Raw genomic sequence first — 19,849 nt, 5'->3', positions numbered from 1 at the left:
TACAGATTCAAGTACCGTAACAGCAAACTGAGCAATTTTGTCTTTACTCAGAATCAGAACATCATACTTTCATACTTATCTGCACTATTTTGCTTCAGAAGTTATCAGCATTCTCTGATAAAATGCACTTGTTTAAACTAGTGTTGCGAATACATCTAAATCATTTCAAACAGAAACTATTGTAGTTGCCATCTCATCGGACTCTTTTTCAACTGTAAAATAATGGGGCAGTGTTGCCACCTTGTAGACAAACGAATTACTCCAGGGCGCAAGTGCGAGCTGAGCATGCATGTGCATGCATTAGTTAGAAAAATCTGACTATGCTGATGTGCTGATGATGACATATGCGTCAGTAAACCAAAGTATTGGGGTATTTGTTTTTTTTTAATTACTTAAAAAGAGAAAATAATAGGCTATGCAACTTTTTTGTCAACACATTGGCAGATTGTATATTTATTACTATTATTATTAGCTATATACAACAATCAACAAGTGAAAAATACACTACACAATGAACAAGGCTAAATACACAAAGGAAAACAAGTCCTAATATCTTATGCATTGTTATTTCTCATATGAATTTATCTTGTTTCAGGGATTTTTATGTATTTTACTGGAAAATCAGACAAAATATACTTGGTAGGAATGGGCAACCATAAGTCTGTCTGCCCTAAGAACATGAGACTTACTCCAGGGCAATTGTTTCAGGGATTGCATGGATAAAATCATCTCATTAATGCACTTAATAAATTATGATTTAGTGATAAGCACATAAAGATAAAGGATGGAACAGTAAGCATATATGCAAAAATTATAATCACATCAGCAAAAAAAAAAAAGTATAGCCTAGCAAAATGCACCTATGTAAAATAACACTAGGTGTTAATGATGATCTTCAAGCTCAAGTTTGTATAAACTCATAAGAAAAGCTGCATAAATCTCACATTGCACTAGCACCGAAGACGCTTATATAAATTAACAGCTTATTTTGGTCTGGTATTCACACAAAGGTCATCTATCACTGTTACTATCTGCTATCTGGACCTTTCCAGTGGTCATTACATTTATGCTTAACATTTTTTGAATTTTTGCGTTTAAGAAAAAGGGTTTAGAACGACCTAAGGGTGAGGAAATGACAGTTGTTTTTTTGTTTTTGGATAAAGTTGCTTGATGCATCTGAATTTCTATAGAAATACCACCAACAGTGTCAGCATGCAAAAGCTTTGATCGTGAAATTTTGTTCCCACCTAGCTTTACTTTCTCAAACATGCCAGCAAATCCATTCTCAGTCCATTCAAAAAAAAAAAAAAACTGTCTGTGATCTGAGTCTGTGATCAAAGTATATGCTGATGAAAAAAAATATTTGAACTGCTGAATTACTATAAAATATAGAGCTTTAATTTATTAGTCAGCAACGGCAAGAGGGGAAAGAAAATCATTTACACAATTATCACAGTAACATCACCTGTGCATTTAGTCTCAAACTGATGACAAAATAAAAACAAACATTTCTAAAGACACATCTTAAAAATACCAAGAAATTGTACAACCATTTTCTCTCGCTGTATAAGACGGTTTCATACTGGATTTGGGGCCATGTGGTGCTTTGCAGGAACAGAACAAAACCATCAACTGTTGAGAAAACAGTTAGTTAACGTCTTAAGGTGAATAGTTGCCCTCCGTTTTGCCTGTATAAGCCGCACAGAAAAAGAAAATCAGCGTTCTGTCAAACACTGACCTGACCATAAAAAATATATAAACAGAAAGAACTGCAACGTAGCTATCTTTAATTTCGTAATTACAATACAACTACATAAATCATGCACACAATGAAAAGCCAGCTTCCCAAGACCTCAAGTAGTTTAAAACTGTAATAAAATGCTCTATACAGTGTGAACACATTTCGAGAATGAATGTAGGTTTTGTCATTTATCAGGATGTGTCCTTTTATAATATTGTAGCCTTCGCCAGTTTATTTACATTCATATTTAGGCTATGTAATTAGCTGACACTCACAAAAGAGTACCAGATCATCTTTCAACCCAAAATGAAAGGGAATATAATTATCTATAATTGTCCCATGTCACCAGTTTTGCATTGTGACATTTCCCTCTTAAAATCGAATTATCATATTAAAAAAAAAAAAAAAAAAAAAAAGATTTGCATTCTCACTATACTGAGAAATTAGTATTAGTATGATAATTGAAATTTGAAAATAAAATAAAAAAGGGTGGAAATGGGAAATTTAAAACAATGGCTTCATTGACTTTTTTAATGGGAGAAATATGACCTGGACGTGCTTTCGCATTTGTGCATTCGTGACATCATCGCGTTGGTTTGTGCTTTTAGTCTTTTCAAAAGTGGCATAAAAAGAAACAATAAAAGCTTACTAAGAGCCCTCAGCAGCTGTTTTACATTAGTCAAAACAGTCACAAAAAATTGTGCCATGAAACTTGATTACCTTAAACATTTGTGCAATGAAACAGATGCGTTGTGCATACAGAGTGACATTAGGAAGACAATATGAGCTGGTGTATCATTGTAACCAATGAGGGACCAGAATGCACTTAGGGGTGGGACTAGTGGTGAGGTGCATTATGATGTCAGTGTCTCCTGCCCCGTGTGTCTGTCTTTCCGTGTGAAGAGTCCAAGGGGGAAGATTCATCCCCGTTCGCTCTTTCCATATACCCATCTCAGTTCAACATAGTCTATGAGTTTGTCTCAATATATAAGAGTTGTCAAAGATGGAAATTGGAGAATTTCTTTTGTTTTGTTGTGACAATAAAAATAATATTACAATAATATTTGCCCGTTAGGTACTTATACACAAAGAGCATTCATTTTTCTATTTAAGTACAAAGAAATCCACAGAATGGTACTATATACAACCTACAATAAATACTGTGTATGATATCATCTTTGTGTGTTAAAAGGGAATTTGTTGGGAATCCGTTTGTTGCTTGCAAAGTTCAGTTTCATTTGATGGAAGTTTTTCTTTTTTTCCAGGTTTTCCTCTTTTAGAAGTCTTTCCTGTAAGGCCGGAGGGCGGAAACACCCTCATGTCTCCTCCTCATCCCCATGATGTCTGCGATTCCGCGGTTTCTTCTGTTCCTTCAGCTCTTTGAGGTCTTTGGCATTGATGACCCCCGTCAGCGGGTCTCCATATTGCCAATAGTCCTGGCAGTACTGGTTTATGAGGCCCATCTCAGGCTGACTGAGGATGGTCAGAAGGTCTTTGTATTGTCCGGCGCTGGGGGTCCAGGGGCTGGACTGGAGCGAAGACATCACCGGATGACCCGATTCCACCAGGATATTGTTGACGGCCTGGTTGGTCAAGACTACCAGCTGGAGTTTGACCAAGGTGTGCTTGAAGTTCTTCTCTGTGGCTGTGCAGACGTAGATGCCAGAGTCGGAGGACTGGAGGGAACGAAGTAGCAAGCCTTGATCTGTCTTCATCACGCGCCCGTCGGTACGGACCTGAAGAAAAACAGCCAAGAGAAATAAAGCAATGAACTTTGGAGGTGTCATTCAGACTGCTTATTGATCTATTACCATTGCATATGGCTGGCTGATACCAATAAGCAATATTGTTATGATATTATGAATTATTTTTATGATTTTAATTTTAAATATACAAACCCGATTCCAAAAAAGTTGGGACACTGTACAAATTACGAATAAAAAAGGAATGCAATAATTTACAAATCTCATAAACTTATATTTTATTCACAATAGAATATAGATAACATATCAAATGTTGAAAGTGAGACATTTTGAAATGTCATGCCAAATATTGGCTCATTTTGGATTTCATGAGAGCTACACATTCCAAAAAAAGTTGGGACAGGTAGCAATTTTTTTTTTTTACTTCCAGAAAACAGTGCCATTCGCCGTTGCCGGCTAAAACTCTATAGGTCAAAAAATAAGCCATATCTAAACATGATCCAGAAGCGCAGGCGTTTTCTCTGGGCCAAGGCTTATTTAAAATGGACTGTGGCAAAGTGGAAAACTGTTCTGTGGTCAGACGAATCAAAATTCAAAGTTCTTTTTGGAAAATTGGGACGCCATGTCATCCGAACTAAAGAGGACAAGGACAACCCAAGTTGTTATCAGCGCTCAGTTCAGAAGCCTGCATCTCTGATGGTATGGGGTTGCATGAGTGCGTGTGGCATGGGCAGCTTACACATCTGGAAAGGCACCATCAATGCTGAAAGGTATATCCAAGTTCTAGAACAACATATGCTCCCATCCAGACGTTGTCTCTTTCAGGGAAGACCTTGCATTTTCCAACATGACAATGCCAGACCACATACTGCATCAATTACAACATCATGACTGCGTAGAAGGAGGATCCGGGTACTGAAATGGCCAGCCTGCAGTCCAGATCTTTCACCCATAGAAAACATTTGGCGCATCATAAAGAGGAAGATGCGACAAAGAAGACCTAAGACAGTTGAGCAACTAGAAGCCTGTATTAGACAAGAATGGGACAACATTCCTATTCCTAAACTTGAGCAACTTGTCTCCTCAGTCCCCAGACGTTTGCAGACTGTTATAAAAAGAAGAGGGGACGCCACACAGTGGTAAACATGGCCTTGTCCCAACTTTTTTGAGATGTGTTGATGCCATGAAATTTAAAATAAACTTATTTTTCCCTTAAAATTATCAATTTTGTCAGTTTAAACATTTGATATGTCATCTATGTTGTATTCTGAATAAAATATTGAAATTTGAAACTTCCACATCATTGCATTCTGTTTTTATTCACAATTTGTACAGTGTCCCAACTTTTTTGATTGAGATATACATACATATACACATACACATTCAGAGGGGGGAAAAAATATTTGACCCCCTGCTGATTTTGTACGTTTGCCCACTGACAAGGAAACTATCAGTCTATAATTTTAATGGTAGGTTTATTTGAACAGTGTGAGACAGAATTACAAACAAATACAGAAAAACGCATTTCAAAAAAAGTTATAAATTGATTTGCATTTTAATGAGTCAAATAAGTATTTGACCCCTTCGCAAAACATGACTTAGTACTTTGTAGCAAAAACCTTGTTGGCAATCACAGAGGTCAGACGTTTCTTGTAGTTGGCCACCAGGTTTGCACACACCTCAGGAGGGATTTTGTCCCACTCCTCTTTGCAGATCCTCTCCAAGTCATTAAGGTTTCAAGGCTGACGTTTGGCAACTCGAACCTTCAGTTCCCTCCACAGATTTTCCATGGGATTAAGGTCTGGAGACTGGCTAGGCCACTCCAGGACCTTAATGTGCTTCTTCTTGAGCCACTCCTTTGTTGCCTTGGCCGTGTATTTTGGGTCATTGTTATTCTGGAATACCCATCCATGACTCATTTTCAATGACCTGGTTGGCTTCAATGCCCTGGCCCTGACGGTACATGGCCCCGTCCATCGTCCCTTTGATGCAGTGAAGTTGTCCTGTCCCCTTAGCAGAAAAACACCCCCAAAGCATAATGTTTCCACCTCCATGTTTGACGGTGGGGATGATGTTCTTGGGGTCATAGGCAGCATTCCTCCTCCTCCAAACACGACGAGTTGAGCTGATGCCAAAGAGCTTGATATTGGTCTCATCTGACCACAACACTTTTACCCAGTTCTCCTCTGAATCATTGGCAAACTTCAGACGGGTCTGTACATGTGCTTTCTTGAGCAGGGGAGCTTGTGGGCGCATTATAAATGGTATTTTATATATATATATATATATATATATATATAAATTATAATTAAATTGTTATTACATTTATACTATACATTATGTATAAATGTGTGTAGAGAGAGAGAGAGAGAGAGTATATTACATTTAAATTATAATTGTATATGTACAATATTTTATTAAATTTTTTATATTGTTTTATTAAGGTTTTACACTATATTGTACTATAAATGTATATACTATACACAATGTATTATACTATACATACAATGTAATATTTTTTTTTTAATAAAAAATAAAATCCACTTTTTCATGTTATCTTTATCATACTATCATCTTTCATATTATTGGCATCCAGTGTGTCTAAAAAGGAGGATACTGAATCTATACCATTTGCTTTATATGTATGTAATTGTGTGTCCTCACCTCTCTCCTCCTGTCGCTGTTGTCTCGGTGGAGGTGCCATTTGATAGCAGCGTGGGGTGATCTGGCCTGGCACTCCAAAAACGTGCTGCTGCCCTCCACCCCGTACTGCACCATCTCTAGAGTGTTCTTATTGGCTGGACAACAAGAACAACATGTCATTTCTCATTGACATCAGCATAGCACTGGAGCGAGAACGAGAGCTGGCCATGAACTATTAGAGCAGAGCCAGTAGAATGTGAAAGTCGTGTCAGTCAAACTACAGTAATATAAATAAACTCAGATATAAACTCAGAATAAAGTTCAGATCAAAGCACAATGATGTATAAAGAAAGCACAACTGTATTTTACATATACACTTAATTTATATAAACAAATTTTACTAAATAAATGAAAATGAATAAAACTGAATTCATGAACTAATGATGCTGATAAATGTGTCATGCCATGAAAACAACTATTAGCTGTGAATGATTTATCTATGAATTAGTTGTGCATACAAAATATTTATTAGATGGATACATTTACACTAGAAAAAAAAAACAGGCAGAACCAAATCTATTTATTGATATTATACATAATCAATTTATATATTTACAAATATTAATTGTAGTAAAGTTAGACTAGTAGCTTACTGTTGGAATTGAATCCTCTGCACTGCCTTATGGGATTCCCGTATTTCACATCCTGCCGCCGACTGCGTCTGAAAGGAAGCCAATATGACAAAATAAGAAATTTATTGACTAACTGATTACACTTACAGGTGCATCTCAAAAAATTAGAATATCGTGAAAAAGTTAATTTTTTTATTGTAACTTATTTCAAAACGTGAAACTTTCATATATTCTAGATTCATTACATGTAAAGTAAAACATTCCAAAAGTTTTTTTGTTTTAATTTTGATGATTAGAGCTTACAGCTCATGAAAGTAAAAAATCCAGCATCTCAAAATATTAGAATATTTCCTAAGATCAATCAAAAAAAGGATATGCCAAACAGAAAAGTTAAAAAGTTCTTTAAAGTATGTCCATTTATGCACTCAATCCTTGGTCGGGGCTGCTTTAGCACAAGCTCCAGCATCAGTGAGGTGTGGCATGGAAGCGATCAGCCTGTGGCTCTGCTGAGGCACTATTGAGCCTTCAGCTCGTCTGTATTGTTGGATTGACTGTTTCTCATCTTTATCTTGAAAATATCCCATAGATTCCATATGGGGATAAAGTCAGGCATGCTGACTGGCCAATCAAGCACAGTGATATCATGGTAAGCAAACCACTTGGAAGTGGTTTTGACACTGTGGACAGGTGCTAAAGTCCAGCTGGAAAAGGAAATCAGCATCTCCATAAAGCTTGTCAGCAGATGGAAGCATAAAGTGCTCCAAAATCTCTTGGTAGACGGGTGCACTGACTCTGGACTTGATAAAACACAATGGACCAACACCAGCAGACATCACATCACCCCAAATCCTCACTGACTTTGGAAACTTCACGCTGGACTTCAAGCAGCTTGGATTCTGTGCCTCTCCACTCTTCCTCCAGACTCCAGACATTGATTTCCAAATGAAATGCAAAATTTACTTTTATCTGAAAAGAGGACTTTGGACCACTGAGTAACAGTTCAGTTCTTTTTCTCCGTAGCCCAGGTAAGATGCTTCTGACGATGTTTCTGTTTCAGAAGTGGCTTGGTAGACCTTTTCCTGAAGACGTCTTGAGTGTGGTGACTCTTGATGCACTGACTCCAGCTTCAGTCCACTCCTTGTGAAGCTCTCCCAAGTGTTTGAATCAGCTTTGCTTGACAGTATTCTCAAGCTTGCGGTCATCCCTGTTGCTTGTGCACCTTTTCCTACCCAATTTCTTCCTTCCAGTCAACTTTGCATTTAATATGCTTTGATACAGCACTCTGTAAACAGCCACACCTTTCAGTAATGACCCTCTGTGACTTACCCTCTTTTGTGGAGGGTGTCAATGATTGTCTTCTGGACCATTGCCAAGTCAAGCAGTCTTCCCCATTATCGTGGCTTCAAAGAACAAGAGATACCCGGAATTTGTACTGTAGTGATGGTCATTTAATGAAGTTCAAATGTAAATATTCTAATATTTTGATAGTGGATTTTTGACTTCCATAATCATCAAAATGAAAACAAAAAACTTTTGAAATGTTTTACTTTACATGTAATGAATCTAGAATATATGAAAGTTTCACGTTTTGAAATAAGTTACAATAAAAAAATGTTTTCACGATATTCAAATTTTTTGAGATGCACCTGTATATAAGGATCATTTTAGTAGACAGCTCATCTGATTAGATTATTCAAATTCTCAGTTTCAACACACTAAAGATATGACGGTCAGCCAGGATGAACGCTGGCAGCCTGAACAAGCGTAAAGTTCAGTGGAGAAAGAAAAGATCAGTCTGTTTCTCTGGGATTTCATCTTTCTACAATTTTAGGGAAAGTCCCATCCTCTTTCACAATAACAATACTCGCCCTTCACTAAATAAGATCCATACGGACACCTGTTTGTCTCAAACACTTTGGAATAAATTGACTAATATGACTAATGCATCTGACTGCACGAGAGCAAAACATCTTCAGTTGCAACATCTAATGAACAAAATTTCCAGAAATTAGGAGGCTGTGACTGTAAATGAGGATCGAATCATCATGAATGCACATGACTGGAATATGATCTTTGATGCACAAGAGTTTTGGAATTATTTTTGTTGAGTGAGGTTTTGGGAAATAGGCCAAATGTTTAGTGAGAAATAGGCCAGATTATTGAGAAATTATGGAGAACAGAGATGCAGATTCAAATCTAATGGACTAACCACTAGGCTATTTTTCTGACATGGCATTTTAAAACCAAATGTTCTCACTATGTTACTGTACATACCTAAATGTGGTGTATGTAAAGATGCTGACTAATACTGTGTGTGAATGTCATTTGGGTTGAAGTGCTTTGGCATATTTACCTCTTCTGTGAGGCAGAGTACCGAGAGCAGGACTTGCCGTCCCAGGCACAATAAGGGTCTCGGGCCAAACAGCAGTCTGCGCAGGCCTCACCATAGATGTCACACCTGTGCAGGGCCAAATGAGTCACACCAACCGCAGACGCCACATATAGTTGTTGCTGCAACAAAATGATAACATATTGTTATGCAGAGGGACGGTCTTTTTTTCTTTGATTTTAGATATATAATTTGATCCTAAAACTTCAAGGTACATCATTTTCTATTTTCAAACCTTTGTTTCAGCTCTAATATGACTGTGCAGGTCTGTGCAGGTTTTGAACTGCAAATGTAAGCCTGTTCTGATAATGGAGCTTTTTTTTTCCTCCAGCATTTAGACACTTGGCATTTCTGTTTTTAGGATCAGCTGTTTTAAATCAGCTTTTCTGGGAGGACTAGGGTTTAAATTACAGCCTAGTAATGATGTCATGCTACATCTGCCAAAAATCCGAATCATGGTGGAAGAATAAAACACAAATGAAATTTAACATTTTATCTCCATGCATCTGTAAAATTGTTATCCCCATATGAAAGTAGCATACGGATTACAGAGACAGATAGCAGCTGTATGTCTAGTTTAAGTGGGTTTATTGTTGTCCTCTTCGAATTCTTCCAGTATTTTATAGAAAACATCAATGTTTGTGAACCATGTTATCAACCAGGTTTAGCGTACAGCAAATTCTTACCCGTTTTGAAGAAATCTTCATAGTTGTGATGGGAGTAGGGACCTAAAAGCGAAATATGTAAAAATGTTTTGTGCATGACTTTATAATCATATATACACATACACTACCATGCAAAAGTTAATAAGATTTGTTTTAAAAACAAATTATTGCTTTAGCAAGATGCATTGAATTTACTGAAAGTAACAGTAAAGACATTTATAACAAATTTCTGTTTCAAATAAATGCTATCCTTTTGAACTCTCTCTTTCTATATTTTCAATGAAAGAAAATTACATTTTACACAAAAATATTAAGAAGCACAACTGTTTTCAACATTGATAATAATAATAAATGAGTCTTGAGCAGTAAATCAGCATATCAGAATGATTTCTGCAGGATCATGTGACACTGAAGACTAGATTAATAATTCTGAAAATTCAGCTTTACCATCCCAGGAATAAATTTCATTTTACAAAGTATTAAAATAGAAAACAGCTCTTGTAAATTGTAATAATATTTAACAATATTACGGTTTTTACTGTATTTTTATTAAATAAATGCAGCCTTGATGAGTTGTAGAGACCAATCAAGATCAAGTATTCCAAAGAGCTGTGTAATATTAATAAGTTAGTGTACAACAGAAGAGCCAGGGTGCAGATCTCACCTTAAAGACCTCCACTTCCTCCAGCACCAGTTCCTCTATCTGCAGGTCATCTCTGGGCAGGACAATCACCTTCTGCACTGTACCTCTGTCTATAGGCCAAAAGACAGTCAGTCAGATTAAATTGCCTCTTTCTAAGTGCACTTCCATCTTACAACAAGTTCCAAAACATTCAAAGCGCTTTGTATCTATTCCATTTTCCAAGCCTTTTGTCTTTGCATCTTATGCCCTGATAAAATCATGATTATTATCTTTCACTGAGTACAGAAACACTTGAGGTACTCTTTCTTTCCGTCCCATCTACCATGTAGACCTTTCACATTTTCCACACACCATCCTTTCCTTTAAAAATCCCTTTTTTGTCTTTTGTTTTCCCTGCTTTTCACGGCATGCTCCTCTTTCAGCTTGGCTGTACCCTGTCAGGCTCTGTCTCTACTGGAAAGCTGAGGTATTTCAGTGGCTGTTTCCTAGCGAAATGCTTGTTTGATTTAAGCGTGCCATTGCATTCCTCCGTGCACGTCACCGGAGATTTATTGCAAACGGAGCAATACATCTAACATGAGCTTTGAATGCAGGCGAGTGCCGGCAGCTGAAAGCCAGGGACGTTCCTGTGAGTGCTTGTAGGTGCATTGGGCCGCGCAGAGTTGATTTAAAAGCTCATTAGACTCTCAGACTCAAAAAGCAAGAAAAGCAGACATAAAGAGACAACCTATAGCATGGCGAGACCAAAGAATGATGTCATTTTGACTCTTTAAAGTTAGAAAAGGAGATGAGAGTTAGGCAGATCATCTGTTGTAGGTTGATGGATTCTTATAAAGTGACCCTGTAGCCTTAAGGTGCTGCATTCACAGTTTTTTTTTTATCAAGAATAGAATGATGGAAACACAAAGCCTTTAGAATAGAGTCAGATGCTTTCACCTCCTCTGATAAATATACAGAACACTGAGAATGAAACTATTTCCTTTTATCCCGCAGCAGTTTCAGTGTCTTGACAAAAGTTTAAAGACAAGGTAAGATGACAGTTACTGTACATAAAAAAACCTCATATACATACACTGCTATGCCAGTATAACATTCATAATGAAAAATAACAAAAAATGTTTTTCGGTGCCACTTTATATTAGGTGTCCTAAACCTATATAAATATATATATATATACACATAGTAAAACAAGGTGAAACTTTATTTTAAGGTGTCCTTGTTACACGTTACATGTACTTACTATTATAACAACAATAAATTATGCATAATTACATGCAAGTAAACCTAACACTATCCACAGAGTAGTTACATGTAGTTAATTCATATTACTCAGTCCTTAAATGTATAATTACACTGTAAAAAGGACAACTTAAAATAAAGTGTAACCAAAAACACTTTTACTGCTATTGAGGTGGGATACGGGTACGGGTTAGGGACAGGTTTGGTGGTATGGGTGGGTTAAGGTATAATGGATGGGTCAACAGTGTAACTATAAATACAATTACAGAAATCAATTACATGCAGGTATTTAAAAAAATATATATGTACAATGTAAAAACATGTGCACAATAAGTGCATTGTATCAAATTATTAATTTAAATGCAAGTACATAGTACTTAAGACCACCTAATGTAAAGTGAGGCCTGTTTTTCATTTTAGTAAAAAAAAAAAAAAAAAAAAAAAAAAAAAAATAAGGCATTAGATAGCAACAACACTAGATCGTATGGAGAAATGTAATGCTGTTATTAACAACATTTTTTAATTATACTAGTTAGGCTATCGCATTAACTCTGGTAGCCCTAAAAATACTAAGGCTAAAATTAAAACTAACAATAAATATAACCATATATTTTTATATAACTATAAAGTTTTAAATGAAAATGAAAACTCAACTGAACTGAAATAAACTGAAAATAATATAAATATAAAACGGGGCATATTTTATTGCATATAACATGATAAAAACTTAAATATGTAAAAATCAGGCTAGCTTCCAAACTCACCTGTACCCAGGAAGAGTACTTCATAGTTGCCGTCGGCTGCGGTCACCTGGTCCACAGTGATGGTGGTGAACTCATAGTCCGCGTTGGTCCTGACCACCAGGGGGCGCTTGTGCACCGGATACACGGTGTTGTACATGGTGGGATGGTTCCGCATGAAGTTGATGACCTCGTCAGGGTAGTCTTTCGTGGACTTCATGTTAGGGGTGAAAGTCCCACCAGGACACTAGTAAAAATGGGTAAAGGGGCCCAACCTTAGCCAATGAGATCTCTGTATTCTCCTAATATTAAACCTAACTTCCAAATGGGTATATCTATAGGATAAACCCCACTTATAATTTGTACTTTCAGCTTGGTTTGAGGCTTGGTTAAGTTCAAGCCTGTTGTTTTAACCTTCAACAGCAGGTTTAGATTAATATTTCTATATCAGTATGCCAATAATTCATCTTATTATTGGTAGTCTGGTTCATAAGAGGGTGAAACTCACTGTTCCTGGACGAGGGTAGGGGATTTTTCCAGTGTAGGCCACCCACTGATAATTGGGACCTTCTTTGTGGGCAAAAGGTCCATTGAACACCATCCGAATGTCAGCCATGGAGTAGACGCAGACAGCTGAGCCTTTAAATACAGAGCTGGGGGGAAAGTGCGACAGTTTTTGTTATAAAGCTCATATACTGTCTGTATAGAACTATTAATATATAAAGTTTTTAAAAGTGTACATGGAAAAAAGCAGATGCAAATGCAGTGGACAACTGCCCATGCTAAACAAGCCCTTTCAGTGTTAACTACAGCTGCCAGATGGAGGAAGACCTTGTCTGGTATATTCAAACTCACCCAGACACAGAGAAGACCCCATAGATGACAGGATTTTTAGTGTCCTGCGTGGGCTGTATGTACACATCCCCTAAAAGACACAAACATAGAGGAACATTGCTGTAACAAAGCTGAAGAACACTGCTAATATTTGCAGTGCATAAATCAAGCGCATTTCATGAATCTTGAGACAAACTTCCTGTGACTCAATTTCACTCCCCATCTTTGAAGTAATGAGAATTTTTTGTCCATTTTTTTATAGTTTTTTTTAACAATAGCAACACTAAGCCACACTACAATCTACAACACACACAAACTGCTTTTAACATTTTAAAAACAGAGATAACAGTTGGGTAAATAAGATAGTAAACTGGACAGTAAATAATGTGAAGGAGACAGTCAGTGTTCAGAGAAAAGACATTGCATGTCATCACTATTAAGAAACTTGCTGAGCTGGCTTGCATAAACACCTATGTGTGCATATGAGTGTTTGTGTGTGTAAGGGAATAAGTGAAGTGACATACTTCACCATACTCGGAATTTGTGCTCTGCATTTAACCCATCCAACGTGCACACACACAGCAGTGAAGACACACACACCGTGAACACACACCCGGAGCAGTGGGCAGCCATTTATGCTGCAGCGCCCAGGGAGCAGTTGGGGGTTCGGTGCCTTGCTCAAGGCACCTCAGTCGTGGTATTGAGGGTGGAGAGAGCGCTGTACATTCACTCCCCCCACCTACAATCCCTGCCGGGCCGAGACTCGAACCCGCAGCCTTTGGATTACGAGTCCGACTCTCTAACCATTAGGCCACGACTTCCCCACAAGTGAGTGTGTCCGCTGAAGTGCTTCTCAGGGAGAACTCATAGGATAATAAGGATGAGGATAGCAAAGCATATGGTTCCTATTGCCTCACACACACATCCTGCCAAACATTATATCTAAATGTAGCTGTATGTATAGTGCAGGTGAAGCATCATGTGTATATGGATCAAAGATGTGGGCTTATAAGACAACTGGAAATTCATTCACAACTCATTCACAGTTCTTGAAACTAATGATCTTATAAATGAAAAACGCAGAAGACAGTAGTGGAATAGTTAATGCACATGTTCATGTCGGAGATGCAGGTTCAAATTCGGTCTGCAACATGTCCCATCCCCTTATTTTTCTTATGCTTTCAACTAATAACACTTTAAGGACTCTCTTTTGCCTGTGCCAATGCATTTGGCAACCTGAGGCAAATTTCCTCCCCCTTTCTACTTCATAACAGGAGAACTTTAGACAAGGATGAACACACATACTTTTAAAATGACACATCTTTACAGCATTGTTTAACAAACATTTGGCCATCTGGGAAGTATTAGCCAAATTCTTAACATCTACCAACTGTTGGAACTCCCATAAATGCAAAGCCAGAGTCACATGAGCACAGCAGCTGTATAGAATCTATGTTAAAATCTACACAATCATTCTTCTCTGAATAGAAAAGGCAGAAAATAGAATTAAAAACATAAAACAGCATTTATTAACAACTTATGTGAACTACTTCAAAGCCCAACAATCTACAATAGAAAGTAACATGGTATTTGATTTGTTATACATCAATAATTCATTGGATTGCTAAAACGTATGCTATGATATTAATGGTTAACACCCATGTGACCTTATACAGAAAATCAATTATGATGGGAAATTATGATAATATAGATTGTGTACTCATGCATAATATGGCCAGAAACATTTATTTAGAAAGTGAACTACTAGTCTTTATTTTTTAATCAACAAGTATGCATTAAATTGATCAAAAGTGACAGTAGAGATATTTATAATTTTACACATACTGTAAATAAGCAGCACAACTGTTCATCAAATCAACATATTAGAATCATTTCTGAAGGATCATGTGACACTGAAGACTGGAATAATGAATGGCTGCAGAAAAACAGCTTTGCATCACAGGAATAAATTGCATCTTTAAAATATATTAAAATAGAAAACAGTTATTTTAAATTGTAATAATAATTAACAATATTACTGTTTTAACTGTATTATTATAATCAAATAAATGACTTCTTACTGACCCCAAACTTTTAAATCATTGTGTATATAAGATATCTAATTTCTAAAGAATGTAAATGTGTCAGAGTAGTCAGAATGATCATAATTACACAGTGTACTTAAACTCCCATCTGTATTATAATAAAAGCTTAATCCTGTTCATTAGTAGACCACCACAACTCACAACGAACTACAGTTTTATTGCCTTATTAAAAATGCCTGGACATCCCTCCATCAACACACACAACTTTATCCTCACGGTCTCCATGAGCCGGTGTAAACATCCTCCCCACTAATAAAGAGCCAAATGTGTTTATACTGTGCTCAGGAGCCCAAATCTGCTCTTTTAATATGAACAACAGCAATAAATTCCAACATGATCATAGTCCGCCGTTTCCCTACATCACTGGGGCCAATTAGTCTGGAAATGACTGTAAATGCAAGAGAGAGACCCTTAGCGGACCCGGCATTCCTGTCGGTCCACCTGATCCATCCACAGGGCATGGCCTTCTCTCTGGACATCATCCCAACTCCCTTCAAGTCTCTCCACAGCTCATGGCACATCTCCCACACCTTCAGCTTTCTCAAAAGAGCCTTTTGTTCAGAAAAAGAGGATGGATTTCTGTAACACGGCTCCGAATAAGCCATTATCCATATCAGCATATGGACGTAGGGGGGGAATTTTGTGCCATATGGCAGGGATGGTGAGGTACATCACCTGGCCCGTTGTAAATGCAGACCTGGAGGCCCCCGTTAGGGGATCCAGGATGTTGTGGGTGGACGAAAGGTTTGAATGTGGTTTTGTAGTAGGGTGTGGGCGACATTGGACAGGGCCACTGAAACCTGACTAACCAGGAGAGGATCTTTCTCGTTCACACACAGCTAAAGTGATCCCTGACTGGCGTCCGGCCAAAGCAAACCACTTTATAGCCGAGATGGGGCCTTTCAACTGATGACTTTATTTGTTGGAGATGAACAGAGTGAGACAGAAACGGAGACTTACTGAGCTCATCGAAATGCGTTTCAATTCCATCAGATCCTGGGACCGAGCAGATGAGACGGGCTTTCAGGAAGGTGCTCCACTTGTTGACCAAGCAGCAGTGACCGCCGTCATCGTTCTGTAAACACACACACGTTGAGAGCCGTCGGTTTGAGTCAAAATCAAAGAGAGGTGAAATAGCTGCATTTAATTCATGGCAAGCCCCTCCGCAGCAGGAGAGAGAGGAACAAACAGTCAGGAAAAGTTAGCTGTGAGAAGACAAGATTGCAAATAGTGTCTCGTCTGATTCACAAAGCACACCAATCTGGTCTGATGGCCGGCCAAATTTCAGGGAGAGGTGGTTGAGGAATCCTGATTTATCATCTGACTTCAATCACATTCTACTCGTTTGGAGGTACAGTATGAAGGGAAAGTTCACCCAAAAATGAAAAAAAGCTGCAATTACTTTCTTTGCTTACTTTCTTCAGTGGAACACAAATATAATGTAATACTGTAATACAGTAAATTGAGTTAAGAGCTTTTAAGCTTAAAAAAGGACATAAAAACACTATAAAACATCAACATAGTCTGTAAACTAGATGTTAACTGCTATGACCTGGAGTCAGGGGCCAGATTCACAAAATCTAGTTAAAAAAGAAGTTAAGGCACTTCTTAAGATACGTTCTAAGAAGCTTCTTTTCTTGGGGGGGGGGTGTTCTAAAATATTTTCTTTAAGAACTTTATTTTCCTCCAAGAAAGTGACAAACTTTCAGATTGTATGGTGGGATGATTATATGGTCAAAGATGCGCTTATCAATTTATGGAACTTTTTGGTTTCCAGCAGATTACATAATATCCATTATAAGCATGCAAACTGTTTTTGTTGCAATAGGCTTTATGGGAATCAATAACTCCATTAGACATCTTATGTTGGGGTTTAAGAAAATTTGGAGGTTATCCTAATTTTCAGAGGTTCCTTACAGTACAATGATTTTTAAGAACAACTTTTTTTTCAGGCATTCAAATTCTTAGGTTTTTTCTTTAAGAAATGTTTTTGGGAATAAAAAAATATTCTTAATTTAATTCTTAAATGAGAAAATAATAATAATAATAATAATAAAGAAAAGAAAAATAGCAGTTAGGAAGAATTATATTTTTAAGAATGTTTTGTGAATCTGTCCCTGAATCAGTCCTATCTGTGAACGAATCGTTCAGACTGGTTTTGTAAACTGGATCAACTAATTCACAGAAAAAAACTGACTCAAAAGAACAATTAATTCATTAACTGGATTCGCTACTTCTCTCAAGACCATGCAAAGTAAAACTAGGACTAATATTTTTTATTTTCATCAGACATTTCGTATGACTTCTGCAGACTTGGAATATAATGGAAAAATAAAGGAAAATCCACAATTAATTTGATGCTTTATACCATTTTGGAGCTTGACATTCCCAGTCCTCACTAACATTAATTCAAAATCACCCTTTGTGCTCCCCAGAAGAAAGGAAGTCTTTTTGGGGAATGACACGAGTAAACGAAGAAATTTCCATTTTTGGGTGAACTACCTCGTTAACAGATGCAACTAAATGAGTTATATACGACAAACTGTATACATGATATGAATGATCATACCCCAGGCTCTCTCTGCGCGTTTCATCTTTGATCGCATGACTCATTGTTATTAATAGATGCTAAGATCTTTGTGAGCGAGGGTGGATGGTGACCAGATGGATTCAGATGTGAGATGCAGAATGGGTGGTTCTCTACAGGGTGATCCATGAAGCCCTGAGCACAGGGGTGTGTTTGGGGGAGTGTTTTGTTCATGACCCCGACTCATAAACAAAGACCTGGGAGGGCTGCACGACAGAGACCACGCACTCATATAAACACACCCGTAAACACAAAACAGAAAGTGGATAAACACAAAAACCCAGCCACCCACACAAACACACATGCAATGTCATATACCACCATGTGGTTCCACATATGAAACAGCTCAATGAACACATGCATGTTACAAAAAATACACAAGCACAAACCCATTTACCAAGACAGTGCTTTTGCACTGTATATATGCTAATATTCAAAATATTTCTTTGAGTAAGAATGCATCGAATCCATCAAAAGTGACAGTAAAAAATTGAGAGTAAGAAAAATGTTTTTCAAATAATTTCTGTTTTGACTTTCTATTCATCAAAGAAACCCAGAAAAAAATGCATCATGGATTTCACAAAAATATTAAGCATCACAATATTCAATACTGAAATGGCAGCTGAAAATTCTGCTTTGCCATCACATGAATAAATTACATTTGAATATATATTTAATTAGAAACCAATTATTGCAATTATTTACATTGCAATAATACTGGACAATATTACTTTATTTTTCTGAAAAATTATTATTGTAAATTATTATTATTATTATAATTATTATTGTCTCCAAACTTTTGAAAAGTGGTTCCTGCCATCGACTATTAAGCTATTTACAATTACCTTAATCCTAGCTAAGATTTTGAGTTAAAAATGACTATTATAAGGCTTCAAATGATTTATATGTAGCTCATTATGATGCTTTTTTGCCCATTTTGAAACTTGACATTGTAAAACAAATTTGAAAATATCTTTAAAACATAAACTAGCCATTATCCAAACTCTCATAATAATGCATTTTAGCTTAAAATATATATATATTTTTTATTTTATTTATTTTGAAGTTATTTGATCCATTTATGTGGGTTTAACGACGTTTGTAAGGAACGTTTCAGAATTTATCCCTCCAAGTACAGCTAAACACGAACACACCCACAAACTTACATTAAGCCCAAGAAGATGCACCACAAACCCCTGAGTTTACCCCTGTGGCTCAAGCCTGCCGTTCCATGTTTGTTTTCATTGCCCTGCTCAATTTGCAGTTGTGGTCTGGCGCTATTTTCATTAAGAACTTGTTTAAGCTCTGCGCTCGAGACAAATCGCTGTGGTGCTAGTGAATAAGCCATCTTTTCCATTGCATGCTCTGGTGAAGAAACTCTGTCATACGCAGAATGGCTGACCTGACAGGTCAAAAGATCACAGGTTCAGGGGTCACAGATAAAGAGACGTATTGTAAGCAGGGAGGTCAAATATGTGTGGATTTCAGCATGTCAGCGGCAAGCAAACAGAAATGGCACAGTCAAGTATCCACAAACCACGGCTCGCTCGCTCTCGGCTGTAGCTGGAATCTCTTTCAGAAATGCTGAACAGTACAGTACGTCTCAAACTTTGGCTCATATTTATCACAACATATTTTAGGTCAGAGATTTTAGCTCACCAGGCAGATTCGGCCGATGCGTGACTGTGATTTGGGGCTCTGGCCCATCTCAGAGGACTTCTCACGAAAGAAAAAGTAGAGTTTGTCATCGTTTTTTTCATTGCTGTCAGGGATGAGGTGCACATGGACAAATGAGGGGTCTAAGAAAAAAAAAGAGAAAGAGGGAGAGAAAACACAATTGTCATTTTCCATTTTGCACAATTAAAAATCTATCAGCCTGAGAAATTACCTTAAATAATTAGGACTATTTAAGTGATCTGAATAAAGGT

The 19,849-nt window shown here is 37.2% G+C and overlaps 1 protein-coding gene across 2 annotated transcripts in view; it reads right to left on the bottom strand.

Annotated features, from left to right (window-relative positions):
• Window positions 1-1,378: 1,378 nt before the first annotated feature.
• The window catches only part of LOC306855236 (semaphorin-3F-like), a 71,394-nt gene continuing 52,923 nt past the window's right edge, over window positions 1,379-19,849 (bottom strand). For both annotated transcript variants that reach the window (XM_079393771.1, XM_079393772.1), the window contains 11 exons: window positions 19,581-19,720; window positions 16,295-16,409; window positions 13,251-13,320; window positions 12,904-13,048; window positions 12,420-12,642; window positions 10,438-10,526; window positions 9,795-9,836; window positions 9,073-9,230; window positions 6,741-6,808; window positions 6,109-6,242; window positions 1,379-3,477 (listed from right to left, as the gene is read on the bottom strand). In XM_079393771.1, the coding sequence (XP_079249897.1) occupies window positions 3,058-3,477; window positions 6,109-6,242; window positions 6,741-6,808; window positions 9,073-9,230; window positions 9,795-9,836; window positions 10,438-10,526; window positions 12,420-12,642; window positions 12,904-13,048; window positions 13,251-13,320; window positions 16,295-16,409; window positions 19,581-19,720 (1,604 nt within the window). In that variant the 3' untranslated portion in view covers window positions 1,379-3,057. The remainder of the gene's footprint in view (window positions 3,478-6,108; window positions 6,243-6,740; window positions 6,809-9,072; window positions 9,231-9,794; window positions 9,837-10,437; window positions 10,527-12,419; window positions 12,643-12,903; window positions 13,049-13,250; window positions 13,321-16,294; window positions 16,410-19,580; window positions 19,721-19,849) is intronic.

This window comes from Barbus barbus, assembly GCF_936440315.1.
Source record: "Barbus barbus genome assembly, chromosome: 35".
NCBI lineage: Eukaryota > Metazoa > Chordata > Actinopteri > Cypriniformes > Cyprinidae > Barbus > Barbus barbus.
The sequence above is the reverse complement of the archived record's forward strand: the minus strand, read 5'-3'. Positions and strand labels throughout refer to the sequence as shown.